Source organism: Poeciliopsis prolifica, unplaced genomic scaffold (genome assembly GCF_027474105.1).
Source record: "Poeciliopsis prolifica strain line A6 unplaced genomic scaffold, Auburn_PproV2 SCAFFOLD036, whole genome shotgun sequence".
Taxonomy (NCBI): domain Eukaryota; kingdom Metazoa; phylum Chordata; class Actinopteri; order Cyprinodontiformes; family Poeciliidae; genus Poeciliopsis; species Poeciliopsis prolifica.
This window is the reverse complement of record NW_026562411.1, coordinates 942501-958780: the sequence shown is the minus strand read 5'-3', so window position 1 is coordinate 958780 and position 16280 is coordinate 942501. Positions and strand designations below refer to the sequence as shown.

Genomic DNA, 16280 nt, shown 5'->3' with positions numbered 1-16280 from the left:
GTCTACTGATTGGTCAGCATCTATGAGAGGGCGGGTTCAAATAGAATGTAGGAGAATATTCTATCCTGAGTTCAACCTGACGGCTAGATTTTAGCTTTACTATTCAAAAATATCTTCTCAGTCTTTAAAAATAGAAAATGAATAAGATTATTTTCAGACGTCTGGTTTAAATAAATTATATTTAAATAAAACCAAAATGACGCTCGTTGTGTAATTGCTGTGGGCGGACCGAACCGAAGTGGTTTATATTTGGACTCGTTTCACCGCGACACCAACTTCCGGTCGCTACAGTCTAGCCATAACAACAAGGAGGACACACCGATTCTCGCCATAGTGATATTTTTTTACAACAAAAACATCTACTGCTCGCTGCTACATGTGAGTTTACAGATCAATCTTTATGTTTGTTACATTTTGTAGATACTAATTTCCGCATTTATGTCGGAACCAACTTGTTTTGCAAACAATGGTGAACAATGGGCCTGGCTATGTAGTGAAAACAAAAGAAATGAAAGGTCTAAGGGACAGAGGGAACAAATACTAAGACAGGTTATACAACCTGACATGGGATGAATATGGTATTTAATAAGCTCGAAATTGTGTAAGTTTTAATTTTGTATTTTAAACGGTGGTGCAGTTTTATACAGCCACGAACCTGTCCAACAAATAGACGTATCCAGAATCATAAGCTTGTTTACACAGTTTAATTTAAATTATTTTCTGTTCAGAGACGCAGGAAAAGCTTCGCTGATCAGTAGCGGCTAATCAAACCGCTGTATTGGCGAATAAATGGTTCATATCGTCTTATGCAGAAACAAATATTATAAAGTTATAATGGTGAAATTTGGAGGCAATTGTTGTTCTTTTAAAATCACAATAATTTAAATATGCACCTTCAGCTGTTTTTTTTTTTTTTGTCTTTAATCCGTACTGGCAGCTGAAAGTGTGTCAAAGTTCAGCTCCATTACACAAGATGTTTTTAGCTTTTCTTTCTGCAGAGATGAAGAGTAAAGTACAGCTGCAGCAGTTCACTGGGTTAATTATTATTATTATAGTTTTTCTATCCAAGTTGGCAGATTTAGAGAGCACAGTCATATAAACTTCTGGAAGGCTATAAAATAAGACATTTAAGATTTAAAAATGATAATAAAATTGCATTTTGAATGGAAGTAAATACTACAGAACAATTGTTCTAGATTAGAAGGGAAAATAAGAGTAGAAGAAGGAAAAATGTAAAATAAAAATTTTCCCAAAAGTCTAGAACCTGGAAAACTTTATTCCATTTGCACCAGTTAAGCTGAAGTGCAAATATAAATATAATGAAAATCACCAGATAAAACTAAAACCTGTTAAATTTAAGCTGCATGATGTCTGAGTAAAAATACAGAAAATAAAACTTAACATTTGTTCTAATTTTCATTTCGGAAACAAACGGCAGATGATTTTCTGCATTATATTTTTATTTTCTCTTTCTTTACTTGCTGCTCGGTGTTTTCCCAGGCTGTCTCCTCTTCCTTCCTTCTGCACATGTAAACAAATCATCACTTCCTGCTGTAACCATCACGTCTTTGTGTGCGACTTGTTCATCCTCAGCTTTAAATACTTTATGCTGCTTTGGCACTGTACCATAAATATTTTTTACAATCGTTACATTTTAAAGAACCATAATTTTATTTCTATTAAATGACCAGAACTGACATGCCTTATTGAAAACCTCTGAAAAGTAATCAACTCACTGAGTGATTGTTTCCAGTTATTAGAGGCCGTTTCAGGCCTTTAGAGGAGACTGGATGGTTCCTGAAGGAGTTTGTTTCTGTCAGGATGAACGTTGGTGTGGCACACAGTGAGGTGAATCCAAACACCCGCGTGATGAACAGCCGGGGCATCTGGCTGACCTATGCCTTAGGGGTCGGCGTTTTGCACATCGTGCTGCTCAGCATCCCCTTCTTCAGCGTCCCGGTGGTCTGGACGCTCACCAACGTCATACACAACCTGGTGAGCGGCGCCGAATCTTTAATCTTTAATGCAAATTGTTTACAATTTTCGTAGTTTTGCTTCATTCCTTTATTCTGACTGCGTTGTTCTTTCAGAAAATTATTTTTTTAGAGTCTTTATACTGATTAACAATTAATCAATTCCTAAATTAGTCGATTACTCCAATAGCTGATTAATCAGATTAATAATTTCAGACCTAAACAGCAACATACTATTCACAATAAGTGAATCTGCTGTATAAATGGAAGGGATGTTGTATGAAAAGAGTAAAACTACAAATGCCAGCAGGCGCTAACTCAATTAGTTTGTGGTGGCAGTATGATGATCTGGGGTCAGATAATCATATGGCTTTGTTGATTTATGGATTCTGAAGGGGAATGTAATTTTCATGTTGATTTAGCTGTTTTTGCTCCTGAATTAAAAATGTTTCTTCTTTGTTGTTTTTAATTCAGTTCAACTTTGATTCAAAAATGATCTGAAATGTTCAGCAGGAAAATGCTTCCTCTGCCAGTCCTCCTCATGTTTCGTGTTGCTGTGCAGGGCATGTACGTGTTCATGCATGCGGTGAAAGGAACGCCCTTCGAGACGCCCGACCAAGGAAAAGCCCGGCTTCTGACCCACTGGGAGCAGCTGGACTACGGCGTGCAGTTCACTTCCTCCAGAAAGTTCTTCACCATTTCCCCCATCATCCTGTGAGTACAGATGCAGCAGCGACTAGCAGCAGCGGCTAGCAGCCAATGTGATGCTAGCAGCAGGTGTAATGGCGCTCAAATGTTTGTCTCGTCTTTTCCAGATATTTCCTGGCCAGTTTCTACACAAAATACGACACGACGCACTTCGTGATCAACACGGCGTCCCTGCTGAGCGTCCTGATCCCCAAGCTGCCTCAGCTGCACGGCGTCCGGATTTTAGGCATAAACAAGTATTAATAGCAGGAGAAGCCTGGCCTTCCTGTGTGTGTACTGCAGATTCATGTACTAAATCATCCAGTCAGTGTGTCGGGTTAGCGCTAACAGGAACCAGATCATCGGACATGATGTGCATCAGTAACTTATGTATTTAATTGTGTATTCGGGCCTGCATGGACCTGGGCTGGCCCAGGCCGCGGTCGGGTTCTAGGTTTCTTTAATTTGCTTTTCTCCGCCCCGTCGGTCACACGGTGTTGAGTGTTGAAGCCACTCAGATGCTCTGAAGTATTTCTTTTTGTTTACCTTTGGAGGCTGTCGCCCTCCAATTGTCGGTACCGTCTTGGTTTCATTTCATCGAGTAGCAGAACCGCTCTCCATCTGCATGGCTCCCCTAATTGGACCGGAGCGGCTTGTCTCGTTTTACAGTGTTTGTGGACCTGTGTCCTGTGTGAAGGTATGATTGGTTAGCTGTTTACTGAGGAAGGTTTACTGTCTGTGGGAAACACTACGTTCACTCGGCTGCTCTCTGGAGAACCGGGCCGCCGGTTCTGATCGGTTCCTCCAGAGCTGGACGTGATTTTTCCTGTTCCTAATCTTTAATAAAATGTCTGTGCCCTCAGCTCCTCGCCTCAGTTTGTGATCAACAACACCGTTTTAAGGTTTTCATTACATTTTGGACCAGAACCAGTTGATCAATAATTCTTTTACTTTTTTTAAATGATCTTTTTGTCTTTTATTGAATGATCTTGTCTGGATATGACCCTTGACCCCGTCCCAGGTTGTTGGGCAGCAGCAGTTGCTGATCTAAGGACATTGCTGATGTGTTTCCACTCTGGTGTTTTTCTAAAGAGTCATTGGCAATAATGTGAATTTATCATCACAACCTGGCGGATTACTTTACTAGTCAAATCATTTAGAGGCAGTGCATTCTTGTTTTTAAAGATGCTACATTTAAGATGATTTAGAACTTCATAAAGTCCAACCAAAATTATAGCAAGGGCATACTTACTTTTAGCCATATTTGTGTTTGGTCTTTAAACTTGACTGTTGTAGCTTTTGATATGATGGATGCCTAAATATTCTGAAATCAAAATGGCGTCCAGGCTGGACCTAAACAGGATCAAAAGATTAAAACTTTATTAAAAATAAAAAAACATCTTGTAGAAAATAAAATCCCTTCTTCTAGTTTCAGCACTGAAACGTCCGCATGCTGTCGCTGTCATTCACGCCCCCTCGTGGTCAGGTCCTCACACTGCGTCCTCAGTGTGCTAACCAAGAAGCGGTGGTTCAGGTGTTTTGCGCCCCCTGCTGGTCAGGTCCTCACACTGCGTCCTCAGGACCCCCCTGTACACCTGGAATCGGTGGTTCAGGTCTTTCTGCGTGTGGATCTTGAATCTCGTCCCCAGAGCTCCGTCAGCGGCGGCGGCGCCGTAGAAAACCCGGCCGATGCGCGAGTGCACCAGCGCCATGGCGCACATGACGCAAGGCTCCCTGGTGACGTACAGGTCGTACCCGCTGCAGATGTACGACACAGCGCCCCCCTCTGGTTGGGGGTCTGCAGGGGCGAAGCGGCAGGCGTCGTACCCGTCATGGCGGTAGCAGCCGCCTCCCTGGCTCCGCGCCACCAGATCGATGCAGACCATGACGGCGTGCTGCAGCGGGTGCTCGCCTCGCCGGTCGTGACCAACGGCGACGACCCGCTGCGTCTCGGGGTCGACCACCGCCGCCCCCACCGCCTCCATCCCCAGCAGCGCCGCAGCTCTGGCGGCGGCCACGGCGGACGCCATGAAGGTGTGCATCAGGGCTCTCTGCTGGGGGCCGAACAGTTCCCCTCGCAACGCCACCGTCACCTGCTTGTCTTCATGGAAGGTCGTGGGCCAGCGGCGGCTCGCCAGCTCGAACTGCGGCCGTGTCAGCGGGGGTCGCGCCGGGACCTTCACCACAAACGGCTCGCCCAGCCCCTCCCAGCTGCCCGCGGGCAGCAGAGACGGGATGCTGGCGTCCGCCGGGTTCGGCGCGTCGCTCAGCAGACACAGCAGAACCTCCAGAGGGTGGGGACTGTCCTCGGCCCGGCAGGGCCGGACCCGCTTCACGTGCTGCAGGCCGGTCAGCGGGTAGACGCCGTTCAGCTCCCTGACGAGCCGAGACGTCGCCTTCCTGTTGATGATGGGCGCGGCGAACGCGTCCACCAGCTCCACGTCCGCCGACTGCTCGTCTGACAGGACAGGGACGGCCACCCAGGCATCGCACTCTGACCCTTTGCGCCGCTTGGCCTCAGGCTCCATTGCTGCCCTGCCAGGACCCAGAGAGAACATGACGATCAGCAGCTCAACCAGAACCTCTGTTCACACCATCGGACCGACCTGGTCCACCAAGAGCCTCTCATTTCATCCGTAGAACCTGTGGAGTCTCCGGCTGTTTCCCAGCCCAGCTTAGCCGCTTCAGTTGCTCAGTGGTGGTCATGTTTCAACCCTCCTTACCTGGAATGTGCCTCCAACATCTCAACATCTGGCTAATTGGCTGAAGGCCTCAGTGAGGCCTGGGATGAGGCCTTTATCAGAACCTGCCTGCTGCTGTTAGCGAGCTTTGCTGACATTCTGAAATCATTTGTTTGCTTTTTCTGGGTGTTCATAAATACTTTCTATGAATTACCTAGTAAAATTAATCTTCTCCCGCTCAGACAGGCACAGCTCACTTTGACAGCAGAAACAAAAATACATCATCAATGATTCTTATATATATTGCTTGGATTTTTATGTTTTACATTCAATCAAAGGGTTTGAACCAGCAACCAGGTCGATGGGAGGATCTCAACCTTCAGTCTCCACCTTCTTCATGAATAAGAATCATTTTATCTGATCGAGCTCAACATGATCCAGTCATAATGAATATCTCAATGTGCAGAGTTCAGAAAATAATTTATGTACTTTGGTTATTACAAAAAGAGATAAAAGGCCCAGCAAAATAAGACTTAAATCAGTTTTAAAGCTGTTGCATTTATCACAGCAGATATAACATTGAAATGTTGACATACTTTCAGATGATACAAATAATTTGCCCCATAAATTTATCACCATGGTTATCAGCGATGAGCACGCTTCCACTGGGTTCTTTTTCAGTTAGCATGTTAGCTTTCTGCTTGCTTTGAAAACATTTAGTGCACTTAGCTTCCCCAAAATCAGTTTTCTGCATAAATTCTGAAGCACCAAGTGCAGGAAATTATATTTATCCTGTACCATGAATGCACCACTTTCTGATCACATTTAATTAGCCAAAATCAGCAACACAGTTAGCCATACTCAACTGCTATAAAACTGAGTTTTAGCTCCTGCTAAATACTGAGTCAGCATTGCCCTTTAGCATTAGCTTCCATCCAACACCATGTTGGTAGAACAGGTTGGTGTTGGTTTCTGCTCAGCACCAGGATGGTGTCGCTGTTTTGGCGTCACTAGTGTTTATGATTAGCGCTTTAGCTTAGAGGAACAAACGCTTCAGTTAGCGATGCCCATCACTGAGTTTTATTAATCTTTGAATAATTAATTTAAAAATAGGAATGTTGTTCCTGCAGTAGTAATAAAAATTCAGACCAAAGCATTCATCGTGAGTTTGTTTTATCGCCTTCATGCATCACAGACACATCCAGCTGTGGTTCTGATCCGGTCGGGTCATTTCCTCCCCAGAACCATCCTGGTCCTGATCACTTTGGGAACGTGTCTGATGGTGAGCGACACCCTGGTTTCCCTGCTCAGCGTCTCCCCGGGCCGCGCCCCGGCGGCGGACAGGTTGGCCACCCGGTCCGTCAGCGGGTCCCGGTCCCGGTTCTGGATGCCGTGCAGCAGCTGACGGTACATGTCGTCCTGCAGGACCAGCAGGCTGCGCGGCCTCAGCAGGAGGGACAGCAGGTAGCGGCTCTGCTGGGTCTGCGGGCCGTCCTGGCTGCAGACGGGCCGGTAGAAGTCCCAGGGTGTGCGAGCCCAGGCTGATGGTGCTGACCGTGGGTGGTACAGCGGGCCGTCCTCGTGGGCCATGATGCCTTCGCCCGGCTTGTACTCGTTCACCAACACGTGGTTGGCCGTTTTCCCGCCGAACACTCCGAGAGACGAGACTTTCTCGCAGCAGCTCTGGAGCCAGTCGGGAAGCGACTCGGCCAGCATGCCTTTGGGGTGCGGCAGGCCGCCCCAGTTCTGGAGCCGGCGGCCCGACAGCTGGGTCCATTTGCTTTTGGGGGACTTGTACACCTGCTGCAGGAGGAAGGACTCCTCTTCCTCTGATATAAAATCTGGGATGTAAAATGCAGTTTGTGGAGCTTCATTGACAACGAACTGCTTCAAATCTTCCACAACACAAGATGGCCGCTCCATGTCTCCTTAAGAGAAGTTGACATGAAATCCTAATTAAAACATGTTCAGAACGAGTGGGACCAAAGCAAAGTAAAGCAAAGACGAGTCGGCCAAAGTGTTGGGGTGTAACATTCGTTCATTCACTCAAACCAAATCATGTCTCCATTATCCAACGTGTGCAGGTTGGATTGTCTCCCTTTTTCTCTTGACAAGTGACCAAAACAACTGATGACATCATTATGGACATGAGCTGGACAGAGGGGTCCAAATGTACTGAATACCACAGTACTGACCTTCATGCCCTGTGCAATAACTTTAATGACCCTATGAGTGATTTTAATGACCTTTTCAATGACCCTGTTGGTGACCTTCTGTAGGGAAAGCAGGAATGGTGAAGCATGATGGGTACTGAACCCTCTAATCGGTGCCACATAGCTCAGTGGAAATGAGGCCCTGGTGACCTTAGCCCCCTACTGGTGACCTTAGCGGCCCTGCAGGTGACCTTAGCGGCCCTGCTGGTGACCTTAGTGGCCCTGCTGGTGACCTTAGCGGCCCTGCTGGTGACCTTAGAGGCCCTGGTGACCTTAGCGGCCCTGCTGGTGACCTTAGAGGCCCTGCTGGTGACCTTAGCGGCCCTGCTGGTGACCTTAGCGGCCCTGGTGACCTTAGAGGCCCTGCTGGTGACCTTAGCGGGCCTGCTGGTGACCTTAGCGGCCCTGGTGACCTTAGAGGCCCTGCTGGTGACCTTAGTAGCCCTGCTGGTGACCTTAGTGGCCCTGCTGGTGACCTTAGCGGCCCTCATGACCTTAGAGGCCCTGCTGGTGACCTTAGAGGCCCTGCTGGTGACCTTAGAGGCCCTGCTGGTGACCTTAGCTGGCCTGCTGGTGACCTTAGCGGCCCTGGTGACCTTAGAGGCCCTGCTGGTGACCTTAGCGGCCCTCATGACCTTAGAGGCCCTGCTGGTGACCTTAGAGGCCCCTGCTGGTGACCTTAGCGGCCCTGCTGGTGACCTTAGCGGCCCTGGTGACCTTAGAGGCCCTGCAGGTGACCTTAGAGGCCCTGCTGGTGACCCTAGCTTCACCTCCTCATAACTCTGTTCAGGACTGAAGACACCATGTTGATGAGACATTAGACTTCAGGAGACAACAGAAGTTTTATTCTTCAGAAGCATTTTAGATTGTTAGGTTGGGAATGACAGCGTTTGAACCAACATATCAGAAGGTCTTTTATATAAAGTTTAATCTTTGACCCTTCCTATCACTTCTCCGAATTGCAGTAGAAATACAGACATTTGTAGCTAGTTAACGCCCACATTGGTCACTTTGACATTTTTTGAAATCATGCTTTAGGAAACTTTTACGTCACTGAGTGACTTAATTTTACATTTCACACTAAAGGGTTTGAATTCAAGTTTAGTAAATATAATCCCGATATAAATCCTCAGAAACATTTTAAACGACTTTTATAAATGTAACACGTTCCCCGAACAGAAACAAATCGTTTTAACCGGTAGTGTTCTTAATACAACATCTACCTCCACGTTAGATCAATATTTATACATTAAAAGCCACGAATAAAGAGAAAAGTTGGACTAACCTCCACAGTTCTCGATAAAAATACAGTTTATATCCAAAGAGCCGAACTGCTGCGCTGCATCTGTGTGTCACCTCATAAAGTGTCCGGCGGGAAACTGGCGGATGCATTTCCGACATCCGCGTTGTCTCGCGTTGTTTCCGTGGTTTGATGGCGAAGGATTCTGAAGTTTTCCAGCTCACAGAGGGAGCATGGCGTCTCCTTCCATGTTCCAGACGAAGGTTAGAATCCTGCTGAGGTTGCTGCGGTGCAAACACGCGGCAGGAAGCAAGGCTTTCCGCTCCAGGCTGGTTTTAGGCATCGAGACGAGCTGCGATGAGACCGGAGCTGCTGTGATGGACGAAACTGGAGCCATACTGGGAGAATCCCTGCATTCCCAGAAGGAGGTTCATCTGAGGTCAGGGTCACACAGCAAGTTCTGATGCAATGTTCACTTCCTGCATGTCTAAATTATTGTGGTGTAAAAGTTATGCATATTGTCAGACTGGTGACCTGCAGGTCACAGGTTTGTGTGACGTCAGCGAGTCTCAAAATTTACACGAGAGTCTGCAGAATATCCAGTCACAAACTGACCATTCTGGCCATTTCTACTTATTCACGTTGCTGGAATATTCAACTCGATATAAAATGTTTATATATTCATACTTAGTTTTTCTCACCTGGTCTGATTGGCCGAGATATAAACTTTTCTAAACAATATGAATGATAAATAATGCTCTGATTGAGAGGATCAATACATTGAATCGAAATGACTTTCTGGGTGTAAAGTGAGATGATATTGGTTAGTAGTGGGTGCTTTAGAAATAAACTGATTAAATCTACAACAAAGTTATTGAAAAAGAAAAGAATCCATGTGTTGCAGTGGCCTAGTCAAAGTGCAGCTCTGAGCAAAGACAGTTTGGTTCCTCCCTGCAGGACTGGCGGCATCATCCCGACCGTAGCTCAGGCTCTGCACAGAGGAAACATCGAGCGCGTGGTGCAGGAGGCTCTGGACCGGAGCGGCGTGGCGCCGGCCCAGCTGGCCGCCGTGGCCGCCACCGTGAAGCCCGGCCTGGCTCTGAGTCTGGCCGAGGGCTTGAGCTTCAGCCGGCGCTTCGTGAGGCGTCACAACAAGCCGTTCATCCCCGTCCACCACATGGAGGCCCACGCCCTGACCGTCAGAATGCTGCAGCCGCTCCACTTCCCCTTCCTGGTGCTGCTGGTGTCCGGAGGCCACGCCCTGCTGGCCTTGGCGCGGGGCGTCGACGACTTCCTGCTGCTGGGCCGAACGCTGGACGAAGCTCCAGGAGACACGCTGGACAAGGTGCAGATGGCAAAACCCTCCAAAAAATAACAAAAAAAAGGAAATTTCAGAGCCAGATAGAAAAATTACAAAAAAATTTGATAGACAATCATAAATGTTGAGATTATCAGAATGTTTGTTTGTAGTGTTTGTTTTATGGATTCACTGATGGAGGAAATGAGCTTTTATCTAAATCCACTGAACGTTCATCAACATGCACTGGGCAGATTAGGTGTCGTGGTTCTGTTGTTGTGGTTCTGAACCGACCGGCAGCTGTTTGGCCCCCCAGGTGGCGCGGCGTCTGTCCCTCAGGAAACTGCCGCGCTGCGCCGCGCTGAGCGGCGGCCAGGCCATCGAGCTGCTGGCGCAGGACGGCGACAGGAAGCGGTTCCACTTCAGGACGCCGATGGGACAAACGCCCGACTGCTGCTTCTCCTTCGCCGGGCTGCGGAACCAGGTCACCTTGCTGATCCAGAGGCAGGAAGTCGAGGAAGGTAGGACGGTTTCTGGACTTCCTGTGCTGCGTTAGCCTTCCTGACCTCAGCCACTGGTTTCCAGGCGTAGAGGAAGGAACGGTGCTGTCATGTGTGAAACGACATCGCCGCCGCCACGCAGCACACCGTGGCCTCACACCTGGCAAAGAGGACGTACCGGGCCGTCCTGTTCTGCAGAGCCACCGTCTGCTGCCGTCACAAAACCGACGCTGGTGAGAAACCATCCACTGGATCCGATCCGATTGCTTCTATTTCCTCATGTTCAGTTCAGTTAACCGCCAACCAGAGCATCAGGTCATCAGTTTAAAACGTTTCTGAGGAAACCAGCTGGGCATCGAGTCGTTGACATGCAGCAATCACTCCTCCTGACCAGCAGGGGGCGACAGCAGAGAGAGAAACTCCCCTTTAACAGGAAGAACCTCCAGCAGAACCAGAACTGGCTCACTCCAGCAGCCATCAATACCTGTTTCCATTCACCGTAAAATTATGCAGAATAAAAAAATTAATTAACTTAATTGAAACAAGATCATTTCAGAAAAACTTGTTTTTCAGCAGATGATGTACCAAAATTCACAAAAATACCATAAAAACATTTTTCACATCACACAAGTCACATGATCAACAACAGGATGTTACTGCTGGCAGAAGCGACAAAGAAGATGACAGGAAGTGGTATAAGGAAGAGGATTTCAATGATTCATTGTGTGAACAAACTTCTGACTGCAGTTATGTAGAAATTCTCTGCAGGCAAATATTTTATCTGCTGGACAAGAAAACTATAACTTCAGTTATTTAAAATTTTGAAAAGAAAGCTGCAGTGTTTCCATAGCAACCCAGAGTGTTTTCCAGGTGTTGTCTGGAGGCGTTGCCAGCAACCAGTACATCCGTAAAGCTCTGGCGGTGGTCGCCGAGGCGACCGGGTTGCAGCTGCTCTGCCCTCCGGCCCGGTTCTGCACCGACAACGAGTGTGTCGCCTGGTGAGTTCTGGTGACCGGCTTGGGTTGGAAACGGGTCCGGTCCACTGAGACGTTTGGTTTCCTCCCTGCAGGAACGGAGTGGAGCGTCTGAGGGAAGGAACCGGGATCCTGGCGCCGGAGGTGGAGGTCTACGAGCCCAGGTCAGTTCTTAACGGGTCAACCGGTTCATGTTCTGCTCAGGCCTTCATTTCCTCTCATTCACATTTTAAAGAAAAAGCTGTTTACGGTAGATTTTTGGATCCTAAAATAACCAGTACATTCTACACTGACCCGGTTCCTGCTGTTAGAGGACCAAACCCTCAGACTGACATGAGGTGCAGGTTCTGACCGTTCTGCTGGTTCTGACCCGTTCTGTGGTTCTGACCCGTTCTGCTGGTTCTGCCGCAGAGCTCCGCTGGGCGTAGACATCACAGCCGAGGTGAGGGCCGCCGCCATCAGGCCGCCATCCATCCGGATCAAGATCCCAGACTGACCGGCAGAACTTCCTCTGTCCAAACTGCAGTTTTTGATGTTTATTTATTAATAAAGTATTTTAATATGAAGTTTATGACTCATTTAGTGGAATCTGATCAGAAAGGAATAACCATGATGTGAAGCTTCAGGATCAACAACATTTAATGTGTTAATAAAACAACCTGTTTGTAACATTACATAATCAAAATTAACAGTAATTATTTGGGTTATTTTAATAAAAAAGCTAAGTTTTTCAGTCACATTTTCACTGTTATCAATTTATAAACGTCACAGATTTAAACTAGAAATTTTGCTTGATAACTGAATAAATTTAATAAAGCTAAACATTTCAAGCGAGTATTCAGTTTCACTTGTTAACCGGAAGTGGAGTGCAAAAAAAAAGCTGGGTCTGAACTACCGGCGCGACTGTTGCATCTTAATTTCTTCTCAGCGTCTGAATATTTCAGCTGGAGTTGGCAGCAACTCAGCAGGAGTTCATATACAAGTTTGCAAGATCCAGCTTTTATTTTGATAGTTAACTTCCGGTTATCAGCTGAGTATCATAAGCAAAATATTCTGTAAATTTCTCAATTTAACAATTCCCCCATTCTGCTACTAATCTTATCTTAACTAGTTTTTGTAGAGTTTGATTATTTCTGGTTTAATCATAAAAAAGGCAGATATTGGTGTGAATTTTATTTTATCAAAATAAACATGTATAATTTGTTCCACGTTTATGTTCCATAGATCCAGCCTCAGAAGTGGTTTCAAATAAAAAGTTCTTCCTGTGCCCCTGGTTGGTCCGGGTGCTACAGCAGGCTTACGTTGGTTCCTGTTCTAGAACCGTTAATCTAAAGACAGATTCTGGACGTGATCCAAACCCATAAAAATCACAGTTACTTAGAATTGTGTGCCACTAAATAAACTTTAAAAACGCCAGAAGAAGAAGTGTGGATGTAATCTGGGAGCAGAAGTGGTTTAACTCATGAAAAGGGGCCAACTGATCCGGTTTCACTTCTTCTTGTTTCTTCTCCTCTAAAGGAATCACAGACGGCGGCTAAAGCTCATCCCGTTCATATACATTATACTCCTTGGCGCTGATCTGCCCGTCTTGGTCCTTGTCGCTCTTCCAGAAGATGTCGGCCAGGATTTTCTCGTAGAACGGCTCGTCCGCGGCTTCCCGCCCTTTTCGTATTCCAGCTTAAGATATTCCTTCACCTGGACACAAAGGAGCACAGCTTCAGGAAGCTAACGAACAGCAAACACGTCAACACCAAACTGCAAAACATGAAACGCACTAATTTATCAGAAAGCGAGAAATCACTGGAAGTGTTGAGCAACAGGTGTGGGAGGGGCAGAACCACTGCTCAGCGCTGCTCCTGAAATAAACGCAGGCCTTTCCTCATTAAGAGGATTTTAGCTGAGGTCAACATGAAGAAGCACAGCAGCAAACTGAGCAACATTGTTGTGCTCTTTAGCAACTTTTCTAACAACTAACAACTTTTTTTCTGTCAAAGTGATCGAAACTGTTTTGTTTTTCAAAAATGGGACATTTTCCCAGAAAAGCAACTAGCAACAAATCTTAATTTTTTGTCAAATAGCAACTATTGATAAATCTGTCCACATTCATAACAGATCAACTGCAGATAAATCCAGTACCACCTTCAGCCCAAAGAGGGCAGCACTGAGACGGCCGTAGGACAAATACTGCAGAATTAAATTTACAGGAAAATGTCAGTTAACATTGAAACAAAGTTAGAACCCAATTAACCAATTCAGACAGTTTATGTAGAAAATAAGTAGATTTGGGGTTTAGTTGCTCTTTCGAAGCGTTTGGAGAAGGAACAGTTAGAAAATGGAGGAAGACTCTGCGTTACCTCCGCCTTGGTGAGGCTCTTGTCCTTGTCCAGATCCATCTGTCCAAAGGCCTCCATGCTGCGGGGGCCTCTGGACACGGACAGCACCTCCACCTCGAACACCACCGTGGCGTTGGGAGGAACCGGACCTTCGTCAGCCGGAGACACAAACCAGAACCGCTTTAACCTTAAACGTTTTAAATCACTGGAAAAAACCTGAAATAATCCCAGGAAATGAGTTTCTACTGGAAGGAACATGCATTTTATTCATGGGAAGAAAAAAGACTTCAGCAGGAAGTTCGAACCTGGAGTGCAGGAACCAGTGAGCGCCCCCTTCAGGTGGCACAGATACAGCGTTAGTTATCTCAGCCAGCTCCAGCGCATGCAAAGAAAAACCCTCTGAGCATGCTCAGCCTACAGAGGGCGCTGCTGCAAGAGAGGACAAGACAGCATGAAGACGCGGAGGACGTCCCGGTCCCACAGGACGCCAACTTCCTGTTCGGCAGACCAACCTTTTCCTGTCTGACCAAACGCCAGCGCCGACGGAACCGTCACCTTCCTCTTCTCCCCGGCGCACATGTCCATCATGCCGATGTCCAGGCCTCTGATGACCTGCCCCACGCCCAGGACGAACCACTGGGGTGACCCTGCTTGTCCGACCGGCTGGCACAGAAACAGGCAACATGTTACCGAGTCCAGATGGACCAGAACCAGAACCAGACTCCAGCTTCACTTCCTGGAGTTTTTCAGCACAGATTTGTGGAGGTTTCAGATTAAAACCATCCAGGAAAGAAAATATTGATTCTGAGCTGCATCATCCTGGCGTCTGAGCTGCATCATCCTGGAGTCTGAGCTGCATCATCCTGGCGTCTGAGCTGCATCATCCTGGAGTATGAGCTGCATCATCCTGGCGTCTGAGCTGCATCATCCTGGCGTCTGAGCTGCATCATCCTGGGATGTGAGCTGCATCATCCTGGAGTCTGAGCTGCATCATCCTGGCGTCTGAGCTGCATCATCCTGGAGTCTGAGCTGCATCATCCTGGAGTCTGAGCTGCATCATCCTGGAGTGTGAGCTGCATCCTGGAGTCTGAGCTGCATCATCCTGGAGTGTGAGCTGCATCATCCTGGAGTGTGAGCTGCATCATCCTGGAGTGTGAGCTGCATCATCCTGGAGTCTGAGCTGCATCATCCTGGAGTCTGAGCTGCATCATCCTGGAGTCTGAGCTGCATCATCCTGGCGTCTGAGCTGCATCATCCTGGAGTCTGAGCTGCATCATCCTGGAGTCTGAGCTGCATCATCCTGGAGTGTGAGCTGCATCATCCTGGAGTCTGAGCTGCATCATCCTGGAGTGTGAGCTGCATCATCCTGGAGTGTGAGCTGCATCATCCTGGAGTCTGAGCTGCATCATCCTGGGATCTGAGCTGCATCATCCTGGGATCTGAGCTGCATCATCCTGGAGTCTGAGCTGCATCATCCTGGAGTGTGAGCTGCATCATCCTGGAGTCTGAGCTGCATCATCCTGGGATCTGAGCTGCATCATCCTGGAGTGTGAGCTGCATCATCCTGGAGTGTGAGCTGCAGCACTTTGATCAACTGTGGAGGTTTTTATTTTTACCTGATTATAATTTTGGGCACCGTTTGTAAAGTTAGTCAAAATTTAACAGCAATAATTTGGTTTATTGAGTCTGAGATTAAAAAAGAAATTTCATTTATTAATGTCAGTTTTAAAATGAAATATTTAGTTAGCAAAATAAATATTTAGTTAGCTCTTTAGCGGATTAGCTAAATATCGCTAAACAAATATTTAGTTTGAAACTTTTATAAATGAATGAATGAAATTATAATTTTTCACCCAAATTCTTAGTGTTAAATTATGACTGTTAGTTTACAAACCCGTATCATTCAGCCCAGAGAGTCTCCGAACCAGAACCAGAACCAGAGTGAACTGGACCAGAACCGACCTGCAGTAGAACTGGGAACCATCTTTTTCCAGGAAGCCGTCGTAGTGAGCGTTGATCAGGTCTCCCTTCTTGCTCTTCCTGCTGCAGTCTTCGGGCCGGAACAGAACCTGGATCTGGACCTGGTCCTCCGGTTCGGCTGCTGCGGCGGTTCCGGCCCAGACGGAACCGAGCTGCCAGCCCAGAAACACGCACAGCGCGCAGCTCACTAGCCTCCACATCGTCCCGCTCTGCTTTCGTGGCAACTTCTGAATCTGACGCTTGACGCTGACGCCTGGATGACGTCACAGCGGCGCTGTGACGCTCGTGGGCTCCTCAGCCCTGCGTTCAGTCTGTCAGGAGTTTCCATGTTTATGTCTCAGTATCTGACAGGTTTACGTTTAACATCAACATGCAGCGGAGATGAACTGCAGGAAATTTTAA

General features: G+C 47.1%; 4 protein-coding genes and 1 pseudogene across 5 annotated transcripts; 2 read left to right on the top strand and 3 right to left on the bottom strand.

Moving 5' to 3' along the window:
- Positions 1–268: 268 nt before the first annotated feature.
- Positions 269–3522, top strand: LOC129374476 (ORM1-like protein 1). Its single transcript, XM_055052924.1, has 4 exons — positions 269–378; positions 1821–1995; positions 2536–2687; positions 2789–3522. Coding segments are annotated over exons 1-4 (465 nt in total). The 5' UTR covers positions 269–376; the 3' UTR covers positions 2925–3522.
- A 492-nt stretch (positions 3523–4014) lies between these two features.
- LOC129374474 (probable inactive tRNA-specific adenosine deaminase-like protein 3) lies at positions 4015–9056 on the bottom strand. Of its 2 annotated transcripts, none has more exons than XM_055052921.1 (2): positions 8840–9056; positions 4015–5195 (listed from the first exon to the last, which is right to left on the bottom strand). In XM_055052921.1, the coding sequence occupies exons 1-2, from the start codon at positions 8953–8955 to the stop codon at positions 4172–4174; spliced, it is 1140 nt and encodes a 379-aa protein (XP_054908896.1). In that variant the 5' UTR covers positions 8956–9056; the 3' UTR covers positions 4015–4171. The 2 variants fall into 2 exon arrangements, with proteins under 2 accessions (XP_054908896.1, XP_054908897.1); XM_055052922.1 differs by lacking the exon at positions 8840–9056 and adding an exon at positions 6491–6552.
- LOC129374475 (alpha-ketoglutarate-dependent dioxygenase alkB homolog 6-like) lies at positions 5581–8919 on the bottom strand. Its single transcript, XM_055052923.1, has 2 exons — positions 8840–8919; positions 5581–7269 (listed from the first exon to the last, which is right to left on the bottom strand). Exon 2 carries the CDS (start codon positions 7262–7264, stop codon positions 6569–6571), a length of 696 nt encoding a protein of 231 aa, XP_054908898.1. The 5' UTR covers positions 7265–7269; positions 8840–8919; the 3' UTR covers positions 5581–6568.
- Positions 8948–12131, top strand: LOC129374473 (tRNA N6-adenosine threonylcarbamoyltransferase, mitochondrial-like; annotated as a pseudogene).
- Positions 12132–12196: 65 nt separating this feature from the next.
- On the bottom strand, positions 12197–16095 carry LOC129374472 (peptidyl-prolyl cis-trans isomerase FKBP7-like). The gene is given in 6 exon segments (XM_055052920.1): positions 12197–13212; positions 13215–13260; positions 13920–14047; positions 14411–14536; positions 14539–14561; positions 15861–16095. Coding segments are annotated over 6 exon segments (654 nt in total). The 5' UTR covers positions 16079–16095; the 3' UTR covers positions 12197–13099.
- Positions 16096–16280: the final 185 nt, after the last annotated feature.